The sequence below is a fragment of the Rhinolophus ferrumequinum genome, chromosome 13, assembly GCF_004115265.2.
Source record: "Rhinolophus ferrumequinum isolate MPI-CBG mRhiFer1 chromosome 13, mRhiFer1_v1.p, whole genome shotgun sequence".
Lineage (NCBI taxonomy): Eukaryota > Metazoa > Chordata > Mammalia > Chiroptera > Rhinolophidae > Rhinolophus > Rhinolophus ferrumequinum.
Window position 1 is genome coordinate 46,364,053 of NC_046296.1, and position 26,922 is coordinate 46,390,974.

Consider the following 26,922-nt stretch of genomic DNA (forward strand, 5'->3'; position numbering starts at 1 on the left):
GTAAGACAATAGAACTGACAGACCCATTATGGTGCCTGATGGTAACTGGCATCAACTCTAATTGATGCAGCTTTTGTTTTTCTTATCAAGGTTGTTTTTGTAGATAAGTTTTGCAGACTTTCAGAACTTTTCCATTAAGAGTTCTTCATACTTATTTAGGGTTATTCTATAGTTTTGTTTAGTTCTTTATTATAAGTTTATTGACTTTCCCATGGTAGTTTCTTGGAATAACAGATGTCTCTAAATTGCTTCTTCTCTCTTTTCTTCTCTTCTCCACTCTGTCCCCTTCGTCCCTCTCCTTTTTCCCCCTCTCCTCTCTTTGTCCCTACATTTTCCCTCTTCTCCTCCCTTCTCTCTCTTCTTCCTTTTCCCTCTTTTTCCTTTTCTTTATTTTTGAGTAAAAGATGAGGGCATGCCTTGCTTTGTCTAGGAAAATGTTCACATTTCGTCTTTCACTTTTACTTCAGAAGAGGGAGGAGGTAAGTAAGGTAACATAAAGCAGACTGGACTGAAAGTCAAAAGCCTTGAATTTAAGTCCCAGTTCTGTAACTAATTATCTGTGCTTATTAATCCTTCAGGCTTAGTGTTTTAGTTTATAAAATGAGGATTATAATACATATCCACCTTATCCCCAGAGTAGTTTGTGAGGAATAAATGAGATACTATGTATGAAAATAATACGTGTAACTATAAAGTGCTTTCTAAGTATAACTTCTTGGTTCTTCTTTATGCCCTCTGCTTCCATCAGAGACTCTCAAATTATTATTTCCAGATTATTGTTTCCCTGGGTGCCTATTCAGTTGTATTCTGCTGATAACAGCCCTACCATGGATATTATATGAACTTCAAGTGGTTACTCCCATTTTTTAATTATCCAAACAAGAAGTAATAGCATGTGTTTAATTTACTATGGTAAAAGAAAATGCCTAAAGTTGCATGATACATTTTCTTTGTCCTGATCGTTTGGAAATTTTGTGCTGCCTTTTTTGTGATGTTGCACTGAAATATTATTTTCCTGTCAAAATACTCTATTATAGCTCAGTGGTTAATAATTCATTGTGATCATTTAAGTTTTGTTAGTCATTATCAGTTTAAACATTTTAAAAAGTCTATAAGCTGATCATTGTAACTATTAAGTATAGTCTCACTAGAAATTCCATCCATAATCTGGTTTCTTTTTAAGTAATGAAATATACAAATATCCTGTCTTCCAATTAGTATAGATCATAGCAATTTTGTGATGGAGCAATGAAGGCACAACTAATGTAAACATACTTAACCCCATTGAAACATTGGACTCAAAAATTCTTGTAGATTTTTCAGGAAAAAAAATTTCTAAACAAATAATTGGTTTCTTTGTAATAGTTTTGCTAATTTTTGTGTTATAGTACATTAATTTTCACAGCTGCAATCTAATAGCTACATGCCAAAAGATCTTTAAAAATCTAACTCTATGTAGCAATGAATAAACATGACTTAGACGATTTATTGCATTGCTATATATAGAGAGAGAATTAGCTGAAAATTACCCTATTAAAGTGTTTAGTAGAACAGTGTTTTTTTAATGTTATTCTATTTCTTTTATCAAAATAGTTTTCTAGATTCAACTAAGAAAATACAGAACCCTAAGGCTCTTACTAGTTGTCGGTTGTGTTTAGGCTATGATACAGCTCAGTGTCCTCAACAGCCGCACGTGCTCCTCCTCCTTTCTTGCTCTTTGCCCTTTGCTGGAGCTTGACTGTTCTTTGAGTTACGTTGTGGATCATTTTTCTGCCCTCCGTGTCCATCTCTTGTCTCATGATCAACCTCTTCAGCATAATTTTGTTTCCATCATTATGAGCATTCTCGTCATCATGTCATTTGTTAAGTGTAAAAGTCATCTTGGAATTACATATGCATATAAAGAGTGATCAGTTTTGAACTATACGAAGGATAACTTCAGCAGCAATTCAGCAAGAGTCTGAATTTGGCCTACACATTCAGACTCTTCAGGAGGAAAATGTAATGAGAGTAAGAATGATTAACTGCTGTTACGAAGAATCCCATCCCCATGTATGTTGTGCCTTTTCCAGTGGTTTTCAAGGTGCCAGCCCATCTCTTTTTCTCATCTTTTTAGCACTATGCAACCCGTAACTTTTTGTTTGTCTTAATTTCGTAAGTTGATTCATAATCTCATTGAAGGTAAGAGTGGAGTAGAACCTTAGATATAAGGGAGAAAAATAATATGTGCTTATTACAACAAACCCTACCCATTCCCATTTAGTAATCCTACTCTCCATTGGTAACCATAGTTCACTGTGCCTAAGCATTACACACATCGGAGTTTTTGTGTATTTGTTTAAATAGGATACTTGATAGACAGTGATCTGCAATTTGCTCTTTATCTTCTTTCTTTATAAGGTCATGTAGAGGTGATGAAAGCTACAAACAGGATTTTCCCCCAAAGAATTAGTTTTGTGACTTACTACCATATTTAGTAGTAATAACTAATGTTGAAAATACATTCAGACTTTGAATTTAAGGTTCCAGATACTTCGTCTATGTTTTCCCTGCCCTTTTAGTCAGGCATTGAGAACGAGGATTCTCTGTCTCGTTCTCAACCATCATCAACAGGATGTTGGTGATGATCCCTTCTAATTCTATCTGGTGTGTCTCACCAGGGTCATGGAAATGCAGGGATCAATCCTCCAGCATAAAAGAAGGTGGATTGGCATTGCATTTGTATGTGGAACTATGAAGACCAGTGCCTTCTGTTGGTTTAGCTCTTCAGAGACACTTTTCTACCTTAGTCTGGTTGCCCAGGGAAAAATAGAATAGATTATTAGCATATGATTGGTGAACACTTACAAGAGAATACACCTTCAGCATGGTTTTTCTGTTCACAGTCTGTTAAACTGATATTACCTTTTCTGTTTAATAGATTTGCTAGAGGGTAGATTGGAAAATGCTGTAAACATAAAAGTATTTCTTGATTTTAGGGAAATATTCTAAATAGTTAAACCAATTATTCTAGCATCATTAAAGAATCCTTGATTTCTCCTATTCACTTTTAATATATACCAGGACAGTTAAGGAAAATTAGGTTTCATCTACTTCTATTGATAGTGGCTTCCTGGAGTGCTGCTGCATGGAGAAGGATTTCTGAAGCTGTATCTGGTCTTAAATGAAAAGTGCTGTGATTGATAAGTAATAGCAGTCATGAGCATGAGAACAGGGCCATACAAAGCAGCTAATTGTTATCTCTTAGAATCTATTTCTAGACTCTCCAGGCTGTCCCACTGATCTGTGTGTATTGAACCATTATAATTTTAAACCCCTCAAAAAAGTCCAGTGATAAAGTTTGACCAGATCATGCTATTTCTATTTTGCATGAAATGGAGAAGCTGAGGTCTGGAGAAGTTGAGATACGGAGTCCATTTTATCAAAAGAAGCTGCAAACCAGGTGTCCTAATTTCTCTATGCTCTTGATGGTGGAGGTGACCAAAATGGAGATGATTCATAGAGTATCATCATTGGCATATAAATCTCAAAAATGATCTCTATATGCATTAGCCTAAATTGTAATATTCCAACTGGATTTGTGATTCCAGAGATATTCCTAAATATATAAAAAAGAGACATAACTGCCCTTATCATATTTGCTGTTAATTCAAGTCTCACTCTGAAACATCAGTATTTTAGTAAAAATTTGAATATGTAGAAGGTTATTGGAGAAAATTGATGCAAAGTTGGGGCAGTACAAATAATAATTGGAACCTTCCCCCCCGCCACAAACAGAATACCTTCTAAGTCTTGAGGCATGTATTAGTGAGTCTGTAGTTTTTGTGATTATGTTTTGTAAGGGGATGATGTAGTAGAATTAAAATTTTATCATGGTTATATTCTGAAAAACTCTTGCAATGTTTTATGAAGTGCTTTCTTTGGTTAGATTAGAATGTCTGCACACTGCACAAGTTGCATTCAAGAAATGTAAGATTTGGTTGTGGTTCTTATAATACAGTATTTTAGGGATGTTTTTCATCTATTTGTAATTTAAATACATCTCTTACATTCCAGTGTTTTCAATATATGATTCCATTAATTTATTTAAAACAAATCAGCCATCATTGAACAAAGTTTAAATTACTACTTTTAAATATATAATGTATATCTTTTTAAAGTGACATCTGTGTTTTCCACTGAATTGAATAGTTTTTACAATTATTTAACACAAGTGTACACTTTCTGAAGAAAACAATAATTAGGTTTTCTCATTTAACGGTAAAAGGATACCATCTTCTTTATTTAAATTAATTCCATAATGTATTTTAATTTAGCATGTTTTTTCATTAGATTGTTAGGAAAAAAGCATTGCCTGATAGCAGTGAAGATCGAGATACTAAAGAAGCTCTAAAGGAGTTTGACTTTTTGGTTACATCAGAGGAAGGAGACAATGAATCTAGAAGTGCAGGCGATGGAACAGACTGGGGTAAGGAAGAATACTGGATTCAACCAGAGATACTATGTAAATAAAAGCAACTAATATTTTATCAGGAGGGCAACATCTTGAAGAACACTTTACATATCTTACAATGTTGAAATGTTGAACATCCTATGAACTTGTTAACTACTGTCACTTTTTGTCCGGGGGGGAGGGGTGTGTGTGTGTGTGTGTGTGTGTGTGTGTGTTTAAAGAACAACTGTTTACCTCTAATTGTTTTAAATATAAGCAGTACAGTATGAAAATAATTTGAATTAATATACAGAATGTTTTTCTGTTTTCTCTTTTTAAAGAGTCCAGGATAGGATGTCTTTAGCTTACAATCTATGTACTTTAAAAACAGATAAGGTTAGAGAATCAGAACCTATCCTAATTTTTTCTTGGTGCTTACCTTCAGGAATTCTGATGGCGCTAATACCACATATTTTCCTTCTTTGTGGCGAATATTTGAAGAACTATTTGGGGTAATTACTTGAAGTCATTGAAGAATATAATGGCTATTTAGTGACTGACATTTTTTTTTTCAACAGAACAAAGTTTTGGAAACCAGGGGAAGTTAAAGTGAAATGAGTCTCTCTTCTGTCTTTCTCCCTGATGAGCTTATGTATCAAGTTATTCAGCTATTTTAGGCAACAATTTTACCAAAATTGCTAGATCTACTGTACTACTTTCTTTGAGCAGTCAGTCATCTGCATAAGTAATAATTGGCTCTTTTCATTGCCAATGTTACTGCAAGGGTAATGGGATTCATTTATCTCCAAAGACAGCTGCATTGTCCCTTATGTAACTTCCTTTGCTTTAAGGTGTGAGTAGCCCCGAGTATTAGATGATACATGTGTGTACATTTTCACCTAATCTGCTATGAAGTTACCAGGGAAAACATGAGTGACTGTTCCTACATTTGAGCTGTCTCACTCTTCAAGAGTGTGGTGGATATTTCTGTTTATGAGTGTGAGTCAATGGACTCTTTCAGTTAATTAGAGGTTTCTTTATCAGGAGTTTGTCTTTATGTGTTTTAGGATTTTATAATTCTAATTCAAAGCAATTCACTTTTAAGCAGTTAGCAAAAGTGGATTGCAAATCCTGTGTACGTAGTTGAATGAACATTTAAACCATGTTAAGTTCTTCCTTTATCCTTCCCCTACCCCACTAAAAAAGTGAATATGCATAGGTTAAGAATTTCCTTAGTTTCTGGCAAGTAAATATCTTCTGTGATCTTCCATTGCTATTGTTATTATGGGTCTAGTTAAGATTATGATAAGGCTAAGTTTTTTTAAAAGCTGAAGGTATTTTAGGAGCCACAAGCCACCCAGTTTAATTAAGACCTGACTAATGAAAATTAACATTCTTGATTGTTAGAATGTTAACAATTAAACTGGAAAAGAGACTCTTTCTACTATTGATAGGTTATAGTTAGGTCTATAAAAATGTTTGTGGTTTTTTTTAATTGTGTTTAGTATATTCAGAGGCAAATAAATTGTTTTCTAAAACTGTGGATTAAAACTTGTTAAAAATAGATTACCATTATTCTGGTTCATTTTGGTTTATTCCAGTCATTCAACGAATATTGATCAAGTGTCGTCTATGTGCCAGATCTCCTAGGTGAAGATCCCTACTCTTGTTGTCCCTACAGTCTGCTAGTAATGGGATGCAGGCAGCAAGCAATTAACATGATAAATGATACAGTACATCAGAAGGTGATAAATGAAATGGAAAGTAGAAAAAGTATAATAGAGTAAAGGGAATAGAAAGTGCTGGGGTCAAGGTTGGGTGGAGGGACAGGTTACAATTTCAAATAGGATGGTCAGCCCCATTGAGAGGCTAACATTTGAGGAAAAGACTTGAAGTTGATGAGGGAGTTAGCCGTATGGTATCTGGGGAAGGAGTGTTGAGGAAGAAGAAAGCCAGAGCAAATGCCCTAAGATAGCAGCAGTCCTGGTATGTTTGAGGAATTCAAGAAAGCTAGAGTGGCTGGAGCAGTCATTCTAATGTAGTAACCCAAATCATGTAGGGTAATGTAGGCAGACCACTGGGGAGATGGGGAACCATGGGAGGGATTTGAATGGAAGGGTGACATGATATGACTTTTATTTTAAAGAATTACTCTGGTTGCTATATTGAGAACCCAGAGCAACCAGTGTTGATAATAGACTTGGTGGGGAGAGGGGACAACTATTGCCGTAATTCTAGCAAGAGATAGGGTGGTTAGAGAAGTAATGGATAACCTGAGTAGTAGTCAGATTCTGGATGTGTTTTCAAGGTAGAGAAAACATTTCCTGAAATATTTGATGTTGGGTGTGAAAGGGAGGTTTTTGGTCTGAGCAAGTGGAAGTAAGGAATTGCTATCAAATAAGATGGGGAACCCTGTGGGTGGAACAGATTGGATGAGAGAGATTGGGAGTTTGGTTTTGTATGTCTGGTTTGGGATATTATTTCAACTTCCTAATGGAAATATAGAGTGAGCAGTTGGATATATGAGTCTTGAGTTCATGCAAAAGTTCTGAGCTAACACGTAACATTATATGGTATATAAATTATTTTACGAGCATAGTAAGTATAAAATATATAACATTTATTCTTTAAGTATTCTTCTCAAATAGTGAAAATTAATGATTGAATTTCTTTTCTACTATAAGATCAGTTTCCTGTTTGAAGAATTTATAAACTAACAAAGAATTTAGAGACTAAATTGTTTTAAATTTTGGATGCAGGTTGATTGACAGTTTACAAGTGCTCTTTATAAGTCTTGTAAAATAAAAATGATTATTTGTTGATAAATACATGCCAAAAATATAAAAATTTTGAAATGAAAATATCATTGAAGAGTATAATCTCTTAATAATAACCTTCTCTCGCTACATAAATTAATAAAAAAAAATTTTTGTGATTCATTTTGTGATTCAATCCTAATCAAAATCAAATAATTGGATGAAAATGAGGGGTGTCAATTACAGCGTTTTGGCGCTTAATTTACTAAAAGTCACTCAAATCTTTCAGGTTCTTTTTTTCTATGTCTTTAGAAAGAGAAATTTAATATTATTACCCAGGAAATTGAATTGCTCACTGTCTCTTAGATACTACATTTTGTGTGACATATATCTAATGAATAAGCAGTAACTTTTTAAAATTAGTGATACTAAGGAGGAAATAAATGGTTGTTATGTCATTCATTGACGTAACAGTGAATTGACTTAGAGTGTTCAATATTTTATTTAAAAAGGCTGTTTCATTTGTTTCACTCTGTTTAGAAAAGGAAGACCAGTGTCTCATGCCTGAAGCTTGGAATGTGGACCAGGGAGTAATTACCAAACTCAAGGAACAATACAAAAAGGAGAGAAAGGGGAAAAAGGGGGTGAAGAGTAAGTGGAAAACATTGTATCTATAAGTCATAAATCTTGCCTCTTCCATATCCCCCAATTTTTTTTCAATGTTTTCCTAAAACTACTTACTCTTTTTCTTTTCTACTCCTGACCTCTTTCCTTTTCACCTGCTCTCAGGGGTTGAAATTAAATGGTTTGCTATTTAATTATGAACTTAAAAAAAAGCATAACTGTGCATATGATTATGGAATTATAGTATGTCCCAATAATACATCCAGAGCCTCATGAGAGTATGGAACTTGGTATTCCAACATAGTGATAATTTGATTCTAAAAAAATATATGTGCTTAATTACAGTAATGATTTTTCACTGTAGACAATTTTAAATCTCATCTAGTATGACCCTCTCATAGTCCACCAAAATTATTGCTTATAATTTCATAAATTGGAGACAGAAAGAAAGTTAATTTCTACCCCTGAATATTCTATATGTTCATAATACATTTCATTTGCTCTCTCCACTATATGCTATACAGGGCACAGAGTCAAATACACAACTTCTAAAAGTATTTTCTAATTAAAACTTTTGACCAATTTCATTTATAATATTACCAATTAGCTTTTTTCTTTTTGATAAAATGTGTTACATAAAAAAACAACTAAAATGAAATTTCTAGCCCTGTGAATCATATAAGAGTATATATAATTCATTATGCAAATTATTAATAAAGTTTAGCAGTAGATCTAGTGAAGCATGTAAAATAGAAATACAAAAGCTTTTAAACATCCCTGAAAACCTTCTTACACACCTTTTTAGGAGGACAAGGCTAAGCCATCTCCTTGTGCTTCTATTCTCTTTGACCATGTGAACATGGATCTCCCCTTTTATGGCCTTAGGAATTTCTTCCTTTGGGATATTAAAGTGGTGTAAAGTGAGAATAAAATCCAGTTTAAGGAAACATGTTTAAGAGTTGCAAAAGACTCGAAGGATATACTTTTTCTTTTTTTTATTTATTTTATAGTGGTCCTAAACCTTATCAAAGACCAGTCATTCCTGCTGGGATAGTCTTTTACAACCTGGTAGTTACTGAGAAACATATAAATCTTTATTTAAAACATCTTAGAATTTACAAGTATTTAGGTCGAATGGATAAAATCAGTGACCATTATTGATGATGTCATTTGATGCCTTCTCATTATAAATTAAATCAATATAAATATTAAAGCATTAGAATATTTTGTACATTTTATTCAAATATACTGATAAAACATTTAATCTGAACAAACAATAGTGAGGCATGATTTGTTACAGCTTTTCAGAACCGTGACAAAACCAGTTATACTGAAGTTTTGAGGAAATACCATACAAGAGAAAATAAGGAGAACATTTGAATTTTTAGATTGACTTAAGTTGATAAATTTAAATCATTATACTACAATAATAAATGTCTTGAAATGTAAAAGATCTTTAAGTTGGAAAGGAATCCAGGACTTAATGTGGAATCCAACTACTATTACATTAATTATTCAGTTCTTGTCAAACATCAAGGCATTGCTGTAGTTGAAATTTAGCACTTAAGGTCTAAAACTGCACCATTTGACTGGAACGGTATTCCTACTAATAGAAGCTATTAGAGTTCCTAAATCTGAGGATTATGATCAGTATTCAGGTATAAAGCATGTAGGTTTTTAATGAGTCAAAGAAAAATCACAGGGGGAGAAATTTTAATGTCGTTACTGAAGATAGAGGTACTATATAGACTGAGGTTCAGCACATTTTGTTTTCATTGACAGTTCATCTTATCTTGATTAATGGTAATCTGGGAACAAGTGAAGATGATAAAAACAAAACAACTGAAAGACGATAAAAAGAGAACTGAAGCAAAGCTTTGAATTGAAAAAATGAAGCATTAATTTATAAGCCACCATAAATATTTTATTAATTGAACTGTTTACGCATTAGAAAAGTTGAGTCCTTTTAATATGGTCTAGTAGAAATATTTCCAGTCAAATTGTGTACTCCGATCATACTGTCTTGAACTATATTTCTAGGTATTAGTTAAAATTGCTTAAAAATAGTTGTATTCTTTGCTGGTATAGGAAAAAAAACGTAACAGACTATGGGTAAGATTTTCCCATTCTTAATTAAACTTGTAACAGGAAAAACTACCGAAGATCTGTTTCAGCCTCTATCCTATATAAAACAGTCAAAACAGGGATGTGAGAGAATGAAGAATCAAGTTTCAGGTAAGTAATCAGGGCATGAGACTTCACCTTGGGTACCATAGCTTCAGGTTGTAAGGCAATGAATAAAACAATTTAAATGAACAAACAAAAAGGAACATTATTGTTTAAGTTGATACATAGTAGTTTCACAATCTGTGGTATCTGTCTACATTTAGAGTAATATGCAAGGATTACAGAATAATATTTTTAATGGTCAAAATTGTACATGAACATTATTTCTCATGCAAATGGTGATATATTCAAGTAGGTTAATTTTTAAAATATATGTAAAATATTCTTTTCAAGAAATAATAAACTTAAAATAATTTGAAAACTTGGAAAATAATTACTTTTTAATATAGTAGGATAGCTTTAAAGGTGAATGTTGGCAGAAGTGAATAAAGTTTATGGTACCATTTTGATGCAGGTCGTTAATTCCATTTCCTCTTTTTTGTTCTCTTCCTCCTTTTTTGGGGGCTAGGACCCAATAGGTCAAAACTACAAGATATGCTTGCTAATTTGAGAGATGTTGATGAACTTCCCTCATTGCAACCATCTGTGGGTTCACCGTCCAGACCCAGCAGTTCCAGGCTTCCTGAACACGAAATAAATAGGGCAGATGAAGGCAAGTACTTAAGAATTCTCCAGCACAAGAAACTCTTGGATATACATATCTAAATTCAGTTATTAAAAAGGTCTCTCTAAGAATTGTATTCTACAAATGTTTGCTCTATGTATTATTCCCCAAATGTAGGCTTTCTTACATTCAGTGGGGTTTGATTCCAACTTCAATCTTTTAAGACTGAAAAAGGGTGCTTAAACTAAAAAACCAACTCTACATTCTGGTTTAGAATATGTGTGCAGTTTCAGAGAAAGCTATAGTCGGTGTGTGCTACATACATTTATTTTTATTTTTATCATTCAGAGGGCAGCACCACACGTAAGAAGCACGACAGTCTTAAGTTCCAAGGAATTTTAGCTCTCAGATGCCAGTTATGCTGCCCCTTGTTGCTCTCTCTTCAGCCCTCAAGTCTGCTGGCATAGCAAGTGGTGTGCGTTTTCAGGTTTTACTTGGCTGTTTCTAGAGCATTAGTTACAATATCCCAAACAATGTGTATGATCGCATCCAACGAGTCTTAGTCGTTTTTTTCTGAAGAGTCATTTGTATTTCACACCTGAATAAAATTATCTGAAAATGTTAGAAATGAAAACAAAACAAACAAAAAACCTGGTTGAGGACCTAGTGTGTTATAGTGTTGCATGAATCATTTGGTTGAAATTTTGGTGTGAAAATTGCTTTTCTAATTTAAACAATTCCCTCAACATTAGTAAATGTTTGGAATTGTTTGAATCCCCCCAGCAGATATATGGTTTGTTTGGGTAAAATCCATTTTTATTATTGCTGTTTTATTATGGTGGTTTAATTTATGCTTTACTTCATTCTGATAAAGATTTTAAGTAGAGTTTCTGCTACTGCTGTTTTTAAAAGCACATAACTATTTTTTTCATTTCAACAAATATTATGAATGAATCAAAAATTATAGGAATGAATCTAAAGCTGAAAAACACCTTGTAAATCTAGTTTTCTGCATATGCTAATTAATACAGTCAGCTTGTTTCTTTTAAGAAAAAATTAATTTACTTCTTTAATAGCCAAAGTTTAAACTACTGAATTCATCTAATAAACTCACAAATGTTTGTCATCAGTAAAGTAACCACCTCTAGAAAATTACTGAAAGACCATCTCTGACAGTTTGTCAGAATAATTTACGTTCACAAAAAGTGACATTTTATTATTAACCAAATTAAGTAAAATCTCTTTTAATTTGGCATTTTGCTTTTTAACTGGTTCTTCTATGATGGTGGCTGAAGGGATTAGATTGGAGTGTCCAGTGTTGTGAAGTAAGGATATTTAAATTGATCACAAAGTAAATCTGACATCATAAGGTACAATTGGTAGCTAAAGACAGCGTTCAAATGGACACTTTAAAAAAGTTTCTTTGAGCCCTCCCGCCACGGAGTAGCACGGAGTGGAGGCTTGGATGCATTCAAGATTTGGCTCCACGCATAACCCACCTCCATGGCCCAGGAAGGCATTGTTGCTAGAGGTGTAATGGACATTAATACTGCTTTACAAGAGGCGCCAGACCACCCTCGTCCGCGATGGCCTAACCACGTGGAATTCGTGAAGCTGCCCAAAGCCTTAGGCACCCAGCCCAACTTTGTGTACTTACATCCAACTGCAGTGAACCTACGTACGTCAAGTCGGTGGAGGCCCTCTGTGCTGAACACCTAATCCGCCTAATTAAGGTGGATGACAACAAGGAACTAGGGAATGGGTCGGCCTCTGTAAAATCCACAGAGAGGGAAAGCCCCACGAAGTGGTTGGTTAAAGACTGTGGTAGAGAGGTTCAGGCCAAGAATTCCATCGAGGAGTACTTCAGCTGCAGGAAATGAACAAGTAAACTTGGCTTTGTTTTCTTAATTTCTTTGAAACAAACATTCTTAAATGAAATATAAAACACCTACAGAAAACTGCTGAAGTCACAGGGGTATAGCTCAGTGATTTCTCACAAAGTGAACCAACCATGTCAGCGCTGCCTGGGCCAAGAAGCACAACTTGTCCAGGGCCCAAGAGCCGTGCCTTCTAATTCCCACTCCACCTCCCTCTTCAGAGGTAATCCTCGCTTCTACCACCACGCACTCATTTGGCCTCAGATAGGTACATTTTACAGTTGTAACCATTTTTGTTTGAAATTTCCTGTGTTCCTCCAGGTTATAGAATTAACAATTTTGTTTGAGACCAGATATGTTTATAATTATGTTTAATATGTTTGATACATGTTTAATAGTTGATCGAAATAATTGGGTAATTAGCATGAAATACCAAATGAGGAAAACCTACTTTCATTTAGTCACATTATGTTTCTGTGTAGTGAGAAAGGACAATGGACATTAGATTTGTTTCATGTTTTATTTTTCTAATTAGATGATAACCTTTAGCTATGGTTAAGATATGGAAAAAGCAGTTCTTCAGGATTTTCTGCTCACTGAATTTTATTATGTTTAAAAGCATTTAAAAATTATCAAATGTAGACATGCCTTTATGAGACTAATTGTTAGCTCTCGAGAGGTTTTTTTTATGTTTCTTTTGTCTTCTTTCAGTGGAAGCACTGACATTTCCCCCTTCTTCTGGGAAGTCATTCATCATGGGAGCAGATGAAGCCCTCGAAAGTGAACTGGGACTTGGAGAATTGGCAGGCCTGACAGTGGCCAATGAAGCCGATTCGCTAACTTACGATGTGAGTGGTAGTTTCATTTTTGTTGTTTTTACTCATTCTTTTTAAATACAAAGTTAATTTTATAGGAAAAGATGGCAATAAAGAAGCAAAACTTCACAAGTATAGAATTTGGTTCATTTTTTTAATCACAAACTTTGAAAATGTGAATATATTATAAAGATAAACAATAATATTTTTCACATCATATAGAGATTAAAACTATGGGGTTTACCTAAATCTGTAAGTCAACATAGCTTGTTTATTGTTTTTAGATAAAGAATTCCCTTTTCCATTACCAAGTTTAGATTTTGTTTTATGGTTTAGGGCATCAGTGACTAATTGAAATTCATACCTGCTGAGGGCATTGTTTATCTTGCTTCTTCAGTACATCATAGGTATCCTGCTGAGAAGTGATTTTTAGCTGCTGTTAGGCAAGGATATATACAGGATACTTTCCAGGTAGTAAGGCTGACCTATTAGTGATTTGGACTAAAAATCATTATGCATCCCAAACACAGTTGTTTTATAAATGCATTTATAATTGTTTGTCATAATCGTCAGAAAACTAGCTGCATATTTCATAAAGTATTTACAACCTATCTTATTTCTTCATTTAAAATCCTCTCAGTTTGCCTCTTGCTACTTCATTATCTTCGTTGGAGGATTCATTATAGTTCCTGCCACATGGGGGATGTAGTGTGGATGCCTAAGCAGACCAAGGATATGATAAGAAAGTACTCCAAGGAGAAACCCTCACCACTCATTCCATTTTCTGCAAATCCAAAACTCAGTTTCTGTGCTAAGTCATTTAGTAAGTGTTTTGGGTTCTGCCTCCAAAAACAGCTGAAATCCGTGTGCTTCTTTTTACCTCCCATCCTAGTCAATTTTTTTTCTTTACCTGGAACTACTATAATAACCTAATCAAAACGGGCTCCTTATACTCCATTCTCCACATCTGTGAAACAGACTTTTTAAAAACCATTTCTATTTCCACTGTTTTTGTAACCTTATATTTTCATCTATCTTAAAAACACCATTTAGTTGACTTGTTTTTTTCATTGAACCTTTGACAAACTTTTAAATTGGAGCATTTAGTCCATTTCTTTTTAAAGTAATTATGATATCTTTGGATTTAAGCATTGCATCTATTTATGTCACCTATTCTATGTTCCTTTTTTCTCCTATTTTTGCCTTTATTGGGATTTTTTTTTTTTTTATAAAGAGACTTTTTTTTAAACATACATTCATTTATTATTATTATTTTTTTATCATTTTTTGGGGGGGGGAACATTGGGGAACAGTGCGTTTCTCCAGGGCCCATCAACTCCAAGTCATTGTCCTTCAATCTAGTTGTGGAGGGCGCAGCTCACTGGCCCATGTGGGAATCGAACTGGCAACCCTGTTGTTCAGAGCTCGTGCTCTAACCAACTGAGCCATCCGGCCACCCCTGATTATTTTCTTTATTATTCGCCCCTTTCCCCCATTATTTGGAGTTTATACACTCTTCATTACTCTTTTAATTGTTACCCTAGAGGTTACCATAAACACATCCTTTTAACCCTGTTTGAAAAGCTCCCACCCTACGTATGTGTCATTCTTGTGACATATTTTATTTCTCTATACATTTATCTGCAGTCTTACATGAAGACTTGCCTTGGGGAACATCTGTTTCCAGGCTTATTCATGTAGTTGTTGAAAGGCCTTGGTTCCTTGCTGGCTATTGGCTGGAGACTGTTTCCTCACCACATAGGCCTTTCTGTGGCTTCCTCCGGTGTGAATGCCCTTGAAAAGAGCGGGGGCGAAAACATCCAAGATGGAAGGGTTTATAACCTGATTGTGGAAGTAATTTGTTCCCACTTTGCTAATGCTATTGGTCACACAGAGCAGTCCTGTAATGTGGAAGAGGACTACACAAGGTGTAAATACGAGGAGGTGGGCCTGATTGGGGACATTCTTAGTGGCTGCCTACCACAGTAAGACATTCAGGAGGAATCTGATTGCTCTTCATATGAAAACCTTTCAGCTCTTTAACAAGATCAGACAGGAGTCAACTCATTTGTTCCTCCCACCTTCCTTCCCCCCCTCCCCGAGGATAACTAGCTCTAATTCTTACAGTAGTTCCTTGCATAGTATGTTTTGTCATCTCTTATTGCCACAATTGTGACATGTCCTATCCAAATTTTTCTGCAGGTTTTTAAACTTCTGGGTTCTAAATTATAGTATATATTGAGTGTAGCCTCTGAAGCCAGACTGCTTGGGTTTGAATCCAGACTCCTCCACTTACTAGAGGGCAAGTCACTTAACTTCTCTTTTCCTTACATGTCTAGTCTAAAGTGGGATAATGTTAACTCCTACTTCATAGAGTTGTGAGGATTAAGTGAGTTAATGCATGTTAAGTCTTTTGAGTAATGTTCAAAATATTAATGCTCAAAATAGCGTTTATTGTTAGTATTATGTTGGTTTTTGTCATGGTAATTATGGTAATATTTCTCCAGTGTGTTCCTAATACTTGTTTCACTGTTACTTACTTAAATCTAGCATGATTATTAGCCTTGGAGTGTGAAGAGCTCGTACATGGTGCTAGTGTAAAGTCAAACACCAACCTGTTTAGCTTTCCTATTACTTGGAATGAAAAAAATAGTCCTTTTTTTCCTTTCAGTTGTTCAGATGGAGTTTCTATGGAAGAAGGCAACATAACCATGAGTGTATCTTACCAATGGAATCTATTTTTATGTAACATCTGATTGTCTCTTCTAATTTTAACATTTTATGTTTCTGGTCTGTAAACTTTGTTGAAAATATTTAGCTCTTGTTAGAAAATATTGGAAATCTCAAAAGTATGATGATATTCTATGATATTAACATATTTAAAGATAACTTAGTTTTTCAGCTCTTACCCTAAAATTAGTTTTTATACTATAATTTAGGTTGAAATTACTTCTTTTTTTTTAAAATCATCCCAGTGAAGATCTGTTTTATGTTATTAAATTATTTGATTTTTTTAATGTTGAATTATGTTACCTGTTTTCTTATAGCATTCATATTTCTTCAGAGAAAACCACTGTTGACATATTGCTAATTTTGCCTATTGATTTGGTTATTTACATTTAAAAATTGTTGTTTTGAAAGTTGCAAAAATGGGATGGTTTAATGATAAATCAGCAAAAATTATGTTGAAATATTATTTTTCCCCCTATCGTAATTAAATGTATAGTCATCCTTTTTTTGTTTCTTTAATAGATAGCAAACAATAAAGATGCATTGCGGAAGACATGGAACCCTAAGTTTACATTAAGAAGTCACTTTGATGGCATTCGAGCCCTTGCTTTCCACCCCATTGAGCCTGTTTTGATAACAGCATCAGAGGACCACACATTAAAAATGTGGAATTTGCAGAAAACAGCCCCAGCCAAAAAGTGAGAATGTCTTATTTTAACTATTTGAGTATTTTAATTAACAGATTTTCAGTAGAAAAATACTCACTTTATTATTTATTATTCCCCAAATATCTCTTCCAGTTCTTCTTCACCATATCACATAATTTAGACTGTTTGTCTATTCATACTCACAATTGAATGTTAGGTTGGAAAACTAACACTTAGGGAAAAATGGTATTATCTGATGATTTTCCCGGATTTGTGAATCCTGATTACAATCCTTATACAGTATTTTAACTGTGTCATATTTAGGGAGGCTTTTCCTTTGTACTGAAATTTTCTACTGTTGTTGGAAGCAGGTTTAGACATGTTTAATCATCAACCCTCACCCCATCCTGCCCCATTGTTTACAAGGTTTGTTTGAACTTGTGGAGTGGAAGGGAGGGAAGGCTGATTGGGAGGGGTGAGGGGCTTCTCTTTGATCTGGTCTTTTGACCTTGACCCTTGAGGTACTTTCCATACCCACCGAGATGTCTAGACTAAAAGGCAGTGTTGTGGCCGTCATTTAACTGCTAGTCTTGCCTTGCCCTTTGGTCCCTCCCTAAGCATGGGCAGACATGAGTTCGTATAAACCCTTTTATCACTCACCAAGCTAGTCCTAACCCCAGTTGTTGGGGTCTTTATTGAAGCTCCTCTCCTTTCTTCCTTGGGTCACATGGTCTAGAACCCAGCATCTGCTAGCAAGGGCCCTTCTATAGTGTCAGGCATTTCTGTTTTTAGAAGAGTAGAAATGAACACCAAATAGATACTACAGAAGTTTTATTACTGATAGAGAAAGCATATCTACTGCCCAGTTTAAAAGAGATCAGTGTCATTCCTGCTCTGAGTCATACATAGACTAGGTAAAATACTTGATTAATCAGTCTTTATCAGTTAGCTGGACCAGATCTTGCTAAAACCAAGTGAATCCTCATTTGGATCAGGTATCTTCAGCAGGGAAAAATTATTTCTTGTTTATAAGCTGTGCCTTTTGTCTTTCTTGTTCTTTGGTCACAGTGGGTATCACATTAGACTAAAAAATATCAATGTGTTATGATATATTCTTGACTAAAATTTAGAAAAATATTGAAACAAGTTTCTTGCTGGTGATAATACTTCCACATGTAAATAACAGTGGCCTTGAACTTAAAACTTTGGAAATAACTTGAGGAGAGCGATCATATGCCTATAAAAAATTGCAATACAATTTAGAAAATGGTAAATACTTGACTTTAAATCCAGTTTCCATTAACAGTCATGGCCAGTTTAGACACTGTAGAGTACTCATATAGTCAGTGTTCTGTAATGAATGACCTGATAACTTGGACAGTTTCTTCTAGTATCAAGGACAGACATATTAGCCCTCATAGAAACACCAGGACATTAAAGTACCATTTATTGAAATTCTGTGTGTATGGTTCTGTCCTGGGCTGTTTTACTTGTAGAATCTCATTTAATTCTATGAGTATTTGGTGTTATTCCTGTTTTTTTGTTTTATTTTAAACATAGAAGAATCTGAAGTTCCAAAAGATTGAATAATTTGCCTAAAGTTTGTCAGTTAATGACAGAACTGGACATTGAATCCATAATTTATGATGTAACTCAGCCATACTGTTTACTACTGAAACTTAGAGTGCTAAAAGTCCTCTCCCTCTCTGATTTAGGAGTACATCTCTTGATGTGGAGCCTATCTATACATTCAGGGCTCATAAGTAAGTATGTGTTTTTTCTTTTTTAAAATATCAACATCACTATAAATCAGCCTGATTAAAATATTTTATTTTCTTTCACTTACGTATTCATGTTACTTATTTTTGTATTTTGTATTTAGTAGCTTTTTTTAAAAAATAATTTTAAAAGAAACTGGCAGATAATATAATGTTAAAAACAAGTTTATTACTACCAAACAGGAATCCTTGCTGACATTAGATTTTGTTTGCATGATGTTTGAATGTATGTATGTATGTATGTATGTATGTATATGTGTGTGTGTGTGTGTGTGTGTGTGTGTGTGTGTGTATATCTTTTAAAAGATAGTTGAGGAAATTAGATTTAAATATTAGAAATCCTGACCTTTTTTCCCTTAAGGATAACCTAGATAAAAATATCCAGGAAATTTTTTTTTTATTGTGATCACATATTATTTGCTTTTCTTGTTTCCATTTAAGCTTAAGGAATATACATATTCACTTGATTTAGCAGAGAGATTAGCGTACTTTTCATATAAAGGGTCAGATAGTACTGTGTTTCCCCAAAAATAAGACCAGATCTTATATTAATTTTTGCTCCAAAAGAAACATTAGGGCTTATGTTCAGGGGATGTCATCCTGAAAAATCATGCTAGGGCTTATTTTCTGGTTAGGTCTTATTTTCGGGGAAACACGGTAAACATTTTTAGTTTTTTTAGGCCACATATTTTCTGTTGCATATTCTTGTTTTCAGTTTAGTTTAGTTTTGTTTTACAACCCTTTAAAAAATGTAAAAACCATTCTTAACTTGAGGACTGTTCAAAAACAGATGACTAGCTGGATTTGGCCCACATACCATAGTTTACCAGCTTTTGGTTTGGTAGAAGAAGAAAAATGAACAATGGTTTGATAGTATTTTTATTCATTGTACAAAGCTGAAAAATAGAAGCCATTTGAATACTTAAGTATTGTTATTTTTAGTAAGTCCTATTACCAGATAATTTTTGAGACCAGAAATTGATTTGAATCTCCCAGAGGTCCGGTGCTCTGTGTGGTGATGAGCAGCAGTGGCGAGCAGTGTTACAGTGGTGGTGCTGATGGGCTGATCCAGGGCTGGAACACCACCAACCCCAACATCGATCCCTATGACTCCTATGGTATGTGCGTCCCCAAGGTCTGCAAGCATAAAATGGTTTCTTTTCACACAGTTTACATAGCATGCATACAGAGAAAATGAGATAGTTTAGAAAATAAATGGGTAAAAGGGAATCATGTCTTTATTTTGTTAAAAAGCTCTCCTGTATTTAGGAACCAATTTGATATATGATGCTGAAAGAAAAAAGAAAAAAATGTATTTATTCTTCCTGAAAAAAACCGTTTCCACCACCCAAAGTCTTATTAATTGGAGATACTGACTTTCTGGATAACTGTTTTCTTTATCTAGGCATCTGAACAGTACTTGATACATTATTACTAATCTGCAATCATAATTTATCACTAACCTTAATAAACAAGTTTGAGGGAAAGCGCATGTTGGCATCATCTTCTTGATCAATTATTGGAGGGCAAAGAGGCTAATTACTTTTCAAGTCCATGGCACCAAAATATTTAAAAGTCATTAAAAATTAAGAGGTGCCCTTTAATCTTGGGAATACGACCATGAAATACAGACCCTTATTATAATGTATCACTAGCTATTACTGTAAATTTTCTAGTAAAAACTGGTTTAGGAATTGATTATATTGGTTTCCTCTTAAATTCTCAAATGGTACGAAGTATCATATTTGTCATTAAACCATATTTTATTTTGTCACTTTAGTTTAATTTTACCACCAAATCTAAGTAAAGATAAGAAATTTAATATCCAAAATTTTTCCCAACATTCCTTTAATAAGCATTTAACATAAGTTTTGTGAACGGTGAACTTCCTCTTCCACCCAGTTCTCTTACAGATTTATCTGGTTCATGCTTTTCCATGTTTCCGTTCTCTGTGTATCAGAGGATCGATCAGTTGTCCTCATCCTGTCCCCTTTTTGCTCTTGACCTCATTCTCTCCTTTCCTTTGAGAGTGCACTCTATCATCCCCCCCTCCCCCAGGCTTGCTTCCATCTTAAGCCTTCCTCTCTTTGTTCTCTTTCCATCCCCTCAGCATTTAAGTAAATTCAGCTATCCCCCTTCCTGAGCAAGGGGAAGGCTTTTCTGGCTCCATTTCCCTCTCTGGTTTCTGTTTAGTCTCTCTTTCCTTCATCATCTTTGTCTCTTTGGTGGTATTGTCTAGAAAACACAATTACTAGTTACCAATTCCATGTCCTTTTCCTGTGCACCATCCCCCTGCTTTCTGTCTTCTGGTTATACCACTTAAATATAACAAGATTTTCAGTGACTACCTAATTGGCTCCAAGGGGTATTTTACAAACTTTATTTTACTAGATATATTGGCTATCTGAAACTGTGGACCACTCCATCCTTTTTGAAATTTGTCCACTATTGACTTTTTTGGCATGTAACACTGACAGTTTCTGTTCTCTATTCTTTATAAACTCCTTTTATTTTTCTCATCTTAAATATTGGCATCAAGGCCCAGATTCCAATCCATTCTTTACATTGTCCACATATCCTTTGGTAGATTGAAGCCACTCTGTAGTTTTATATGCGGTTGACTCATAAATCTCTTCTTTAAGTCTCAGACTGCTTACAGAACATTTCAAAGTGGCTGTTTCCTAGTCTATAAATCCCCATAGTGTTATGTTTCCTCTCCCCTGTATTCTTTGTTTGTTGGTGGTGCTACTAGAATTAGTCAAATTAGAAACATAAGAGTTATCCTTGATTCCTTGTTCTGTTTTACTGTCCACACCTTATTAATTACCTAGTCTTTTTGATATCACCCTCTAAATATTTTTTGAATTTATTCCTTCTGCTTTGTCCCTTTTACCACTGCCTTCACTTGGGTCTTCATAATCACTCTCTCAGTCTACTGAAACAGTCCCCTTGCTTTCTTCTTGATTTTATCCAGCCTGTTTTCACTACAGTCCGAGTTACCTTATTAAATACTTACTTCTCCGTACTGACCCTGGGAAACCCTTCAGTGGTTCCCTATTGCTTTGCGGATAATTTCCAAGTACCTTAATATGTCTTAGGAATCCCACCATAAACCAGCCACTCTCATCTCATCCACTTCCTGCCTCAAACTTCATACTTCTGTGATACTGAATTGCTTATAAATTTCCTCACATATCATGCTGTTTTTCCTTCTGGGATTTTGTAGGTGCTGCCTCCTTTGTCAGGAATGTCTTCCCTCTGTTCTTTGCCTAATATCTCTACATTCTAGGTGTCATTCTCTTCAAGAAGCTTTCACTCATCCCAGTTTCTCTCCATGTAATGGGTGTCACTATTATTATACTTATCACATTGTTTTTGGAGGACAAGCATGGCAATGTGTCTTAATCATCTGTGTGATCCCAGCATCTAGCATAGTGCCTAACACACAGTGTGTCTTCAGTAATACTTTATGGGATGGCTGAGATACAGCACAGATAACCACCAGTGACATTTTCAACTTAACATCTGTGAGCCATCTTGAAAGTACCACTTCATAGAATCATTGTGAGGATTAATAATTAAAGTTCCCAATTTGACTTTTATCAGAAACAGTGTTAAGTGATCCTCCCCCTGCTTGTCCTCCCTCCCCCATGTGCACATCATTCATATGTAAGTTACTGCTGTTTGAGAATTTGGAGATTCCTGGAGGCCTCAGTTCATGTCCATTATGTCAGAGGCCTGTTGCTCCCAGGAATAACTGCCATTCATAGTATAGTTGGGTAAGTGGCCTAAAGGAGTCTATCCACAGTGCTAAAGGAGGTCAGAGGAGGGAAAGATCTCTGTTTACTTCCTCAGGGAATAATTTATAAATTTAAAATTCTCCATTTGCATATTTCCAAGCCTGTTTTTAATTATTGCAGCATTTCAGAAGAGTGATAGACACTAGGAAGCATGTTTTATACTGTTACTGGGTGCTTTGTTCCCCTCTGTAATCTAAGTATCTTTATAATTGGTTTTCCTTCTCCTGATTTTGCATTCTTGCTGTTTTGTATAGATCCTTCTGTTTTAAGAGGCCCTCTGCTAGGCCACACCGATGCAGTCTGGGGTTTGGCTTATAGTGCAGCACATCAGCGTTTGTTGTCCTGTTCAGCAGATGGCACTCTCCGTTTGTGGAATACAACTGAGGTTGCTCCAGCCCTGAGTGTATTTAATGATAATCAAGGTACGTACTTTTTAAAATTATTTTGCTGACTCTTTTATAAAATTCTAAATTATCTAAATTGTGTCTTATTATAAAAACAAACATACAAATAAATGGTTCCAAAAATTCTTACTGTTCAAATTTAATTTGAAGGGTTTTTGAAGTAATGACAGTATATTCTATTTGAATTTCCAACTTATGTATAATTTAAAAAGCATAGTAGTTGATAAAAGAGCACATCTTAAAATTTTTTTAATGATATAAGATTTATATGTAGTACAAAACAGATATTAAGGACACATTTTAATGAGTTTGATAAATGCATAACTCTTCCATCAAGATACAGAATGTTCTCCTCACCTCCCCAAAGTTCTTGCGTGCTTCCCAGTCTCCTCTCCCCATTCCCAACCAGCTGTGATTTCTGTCATCATAGATTAGTTTTGTCTCTTCTAAACCTTCATATAAATGAAATAATACAATGTGGACTCTCTGTATCTGGCTTTATACACTCACTATAATTTTTTGGTGATTCATCCATTTTGTAGTTAAGTATCAATAATTTATTGTTTAATAGTATTTCATTCAACCACAATGTGCTTATTCATTTACCTCTTAATGGACATTTGGATTGTTTCTGGTTTTTCGCTATTATGAACAAAGCTGCTATGAACATTCATATGTTTTTATTATATGTGGGTAAAGACCTAAAAGTAGAATTGTGTGTTTAACCTTGTATGAAACTGCCAAACTTTTTTTCAGCATGGTTGTGCCATGTTACACCACTGACAGCAATGTATGAGAATTCTAGTTTGCTCTACATCCTTATTTACTAACATTTGGTGTTGTCAGTCTATTTAATTTTACCCAGTCTAAAGGGTGTGTGACAGTATTTCATTGTGGTTTAATTTGCATTTCCTTGGTGGCTAATTATTTTGAGCATTTTTATGTCTCTATCAGTCATTAATATATCTTCTGTAATATGCTCATTTTTGAACTGTTAGCTTGCTTTAGTTAGATTTTTGAACCAAATGAAAAAAATCAGATTTTATATATATATATGTCATTTTATTTTTTTTGTTTATAAATAAGCTCCAAGTTTTAGCCAAGCTTTACCCTATTCTAGATGATAAAAATACCATCTTTATTCCTGAGCTCTCATAACTTGTGTCTAGGTTTTGATGAGTTGCCTGCATCTGATATTTACATGACTCTACCAATAACAGTTTGAATTTTACTTTTTAAATTCCATATTTTTGATGAATTAGAATTTATAATAAGAGATGGGCTTTTATAATGAATTCTCATGTTGCCACTCTAAGCCCCAGGTTGAGGTGGAAGCAGCAAAACTTGTTGTACATACATGTTTTCCATTTTTTTCCTGAATAAAGGCCGGCATTCATATTATATATGAATATAATATATTCATAATATATATGAATATAATATATATGAATATAATATATATATCTGAGTAACACATAGAAGATGTACTGAACAGGTAAGAATAATAAAATAGACTAGGGCTAAAAGAAACCAAACAGATAATCTCCATTGAATGGCTATGAGCAAATTCTTATTCTAATGTCAAGCCTTACTTCTTAATAAAATCATGCAACTACTTGTTTTGCTGTATTTTAAGCACACTGTCAAGTAGACCCTCTAACTGCCATTCTCTTTGAATATGTTCTGACTTTTTTAGAATTGGGAATCCCTGCCTCTGTGGATCTAGTGAGCAGTGACCCGAGCCATATGGTAGCATCATTCAGCAAAGGATATACAAGCATCTTTAACATGGAAACTCAACAACGCATTCTCACTTTAGAATCCAACCTAGATACAAGTATGTATACCAATTTTAAATAGTCTGTGTTTGGCTCAATTTTTTAAACTTTATCAAAATTATCACTACTGGAGTCAAGTATGAAAAATACTTGTCATTATAAAGTCTTCTGCCTCTTAAATCACAGAACACAGTTACTTAGAAGGATATAATGATTTACAATTGAGTTTAAGACTTGGGAGTAAAGTTTATGTACATTTATAACTATACTATTTGAAATAGCATTTGAACTATTCCAGATAGAGGTCAAGTTTAATTTTATACCAAATGATTAGTTTTCAGTTCTATTTGAAGAAAATATTCTGAATATAAAATAAATCTATTTTTCATTTCTCATAATTTGAATTTTTAAGTCTATTTTATATTAGTAATATAATTTGACATAGCTTAGTACTGATTAGAATATAGATCAGGTTATGCCTTTCAGAATCTGAAATCTGAAGCATCTTATTGGATACAGGAAGTCAGGAAATAAATCATTTCTCAGATTATGAGGAAGATATTACAGAATTTTTTTGGCTTACGGCTCTTTTAACCATTGATTGCTTAATCCAGACAATGACTGTTTAGGTTGCAGTTGGTAGAACTACATACACATACACTGTTATTTTAATTTGCAAACTAGCTTTAAAAATAATTATTCCGTTCTTCATTCCATTTTGGTTTTCTTCATTTTCTCTTCCCAATCTCTTGTTCTCTGTGAGAATTGTTTGGAGAAGTAGGCATGAAGACAGCTTTGAACTATTTGATTGTAAAAGAGAGAGGCAAAAAAATTAAATTGAGATTATGGCATCGGAAAAAAAAATTTTTGCCAAGAAATATAGGTTTTTAGGCTCTCAATAAGTTTAAAATGTATGTATATGACCTAAAGCTATAGTAGTAAAGTAAAAAACCATATGAAATTAAGAAGGGTGTGAACATTTTTGGAATTACCTTCAGAGATTGTGGTCAATTCTTTAAATGTCCCGAGTGGTAAATGTTGACTTTTAATGACTGCTACAGATTAATCCAACGTCAAGTCTGGTGGACGAAATGATTAATTGGACTAGGCGATTCCGTTTTTTTCCCCCCAAGATGGGTGAAAATGTCAGACTATAGTCATCTGACTTTTTGCCTGATAACTGGAAGCATTTGCTGAAGAAAACTACCAAGAGTATTTTGAGCAAAGGCAGCATTATTGGAATAAGTTAAAATTATTTTGAGTTAAAATAATGCGTCCTGAAATTTCCTAAATTATCAATTTGATTACTTTAGAGTTGTATAGAGCAAACTTAAGTTAGTCTTTTATTCCTTTCTACTGTGACTGCCCTTGAGCTATTTATATTTGGGTATGTTCTATTCTGTAATTTAGCAGATGCTTTTTTAAATTCAAATTCAGACCAAACATATTTCAAGGGAAAAGTGAATTTCATATAGAGTTTAAAAGGATGAAGACACTTGTTAGAATCAGATTAAATTATCCTTTCTCATTGAGGTCAATTGTGGTTTCACTGTGATAAAGTCAAAGGTAGTTGAAGCAGGTAATTGGGTACTTGTGAACCCAGTGAAAGGCAAACCATTTCTAAGCTGCAAGCTGAATATGAATATTTGGAGAATTGTTTTAATTCATTGTTAGAATAATGCCTGGTAGGCCTTCAGTTTATTTCTAGTGTTCTTTGCATTTTGCGTACTTGTCTGATTTACCATCCAGTGGAAAAGCTTCCTAAATAAGAATTTTGATTTGCCTGCATCCATCATTTGATTCCCGTTGTACTTATATTCTAGGTCTGAAAGTCACTGAAGCTACTTACATAAACTTCTGTCAGAATATGTGGGATATTTAAAGTATTTGTATTTTGTTATTCTCCTGCTATACTTTAGACAGGGTATTGCTCAATGGTGTGATATTTCTGGAGGGGAAAAAAAAATTCATAGGCAGAATTTTTTTTTGGGGGGTGGGGGGTTAGCTTTTGATGGTTTCAAAGTCCTCTGGTCAACCTTTTTTTTTTTTTTAATTTCAGGTGTACAAAACAATGTAATAGACATTTATACCCCTCACAAAATGATAATCCCCCTCCCCCAATCTACTACCCCTCTGACATCATATATAGCTGTTACAATTCCATTGACTCTATTCTCTACGCTGTACTCCACATCCTGTAACTACATATGTATTAAATTATAGTTGACATTCATCGTTATTCAGCTTCAGCTTCAGGTGTACAGCGCAGTGCCATAGGCTGAATATTGAAACTAAGTTCTTTACTTAGGACCATTTAAATTGAGTATAACTGATCCAAAGCTTACTCTACATGGTCAGGTGACTGCCTTCAGCATTGGAAAAAGACTATCTTCAATTTTAAAGCTGTCATATTTCTAGGAAACATGAAAATCCAATGGAGCAGACTAATGCTACTGCTATTTTTAGCTATATTTAACTATATTTTATTGT

General features: G+C 34.3%; 1 protein-coding gene and 1 pseudogene across 2 annotated transcripts in view; both read left to right on the forward strand.

Moving 5' to 3' along the window:
* Nucleotides 1-26,922, forward strand: part of STRN (striatin) — an 84,986-nt gene that overhangs the window by 47,031 nt on the left and 11,033 nt on the right. The window contains exons 7-16 of one of the 2 annotated variants that reach the window (XM_033124668.1): nt 4,333-4,468; nt 7,729-7,839; nt 9,961-10,047; nt 10,508-10,651; nt 13,192-13,328; nt 16,548-16,723; nt 18,388-18,435; nt 19,447-19,568; nt 22,505-22,672; nt 24,351-24,491. In XM_033124668.1, coding sequence (XP_032980559.1) covers nt 4,333-4,468; nt 7,729-7,839; nt 9,961-10,047; nt 10,508-10,651; nt 13,192-13,328; nt 16,548-16,723; nt 18,388-18,435; nt 19,447-19,568; nt 22,505-22,672; nt 24,351-24,491 — 1,270 coding nt within the window. The remainder of the gene's footprint in view (nt 1-4,332; nt 4,469-7,728; nt 7,840-9,960; nt 10,048-10,507; nt 10,652-13,191; nt 13,329-16,547; nt 16,724-18,387; nt 18,436-19,446; nt 19,569-22,504; nt 22,673-24,350; nt 24,492-26,922) is intronic. The other variant, XM_033124669.1, reaches the window with a different exon arrangement.
* LOC117032929 (40S ribosomal protein S12-like) lies at nt 12,107-12,483 on the forward strand (annotated as a pseudogene).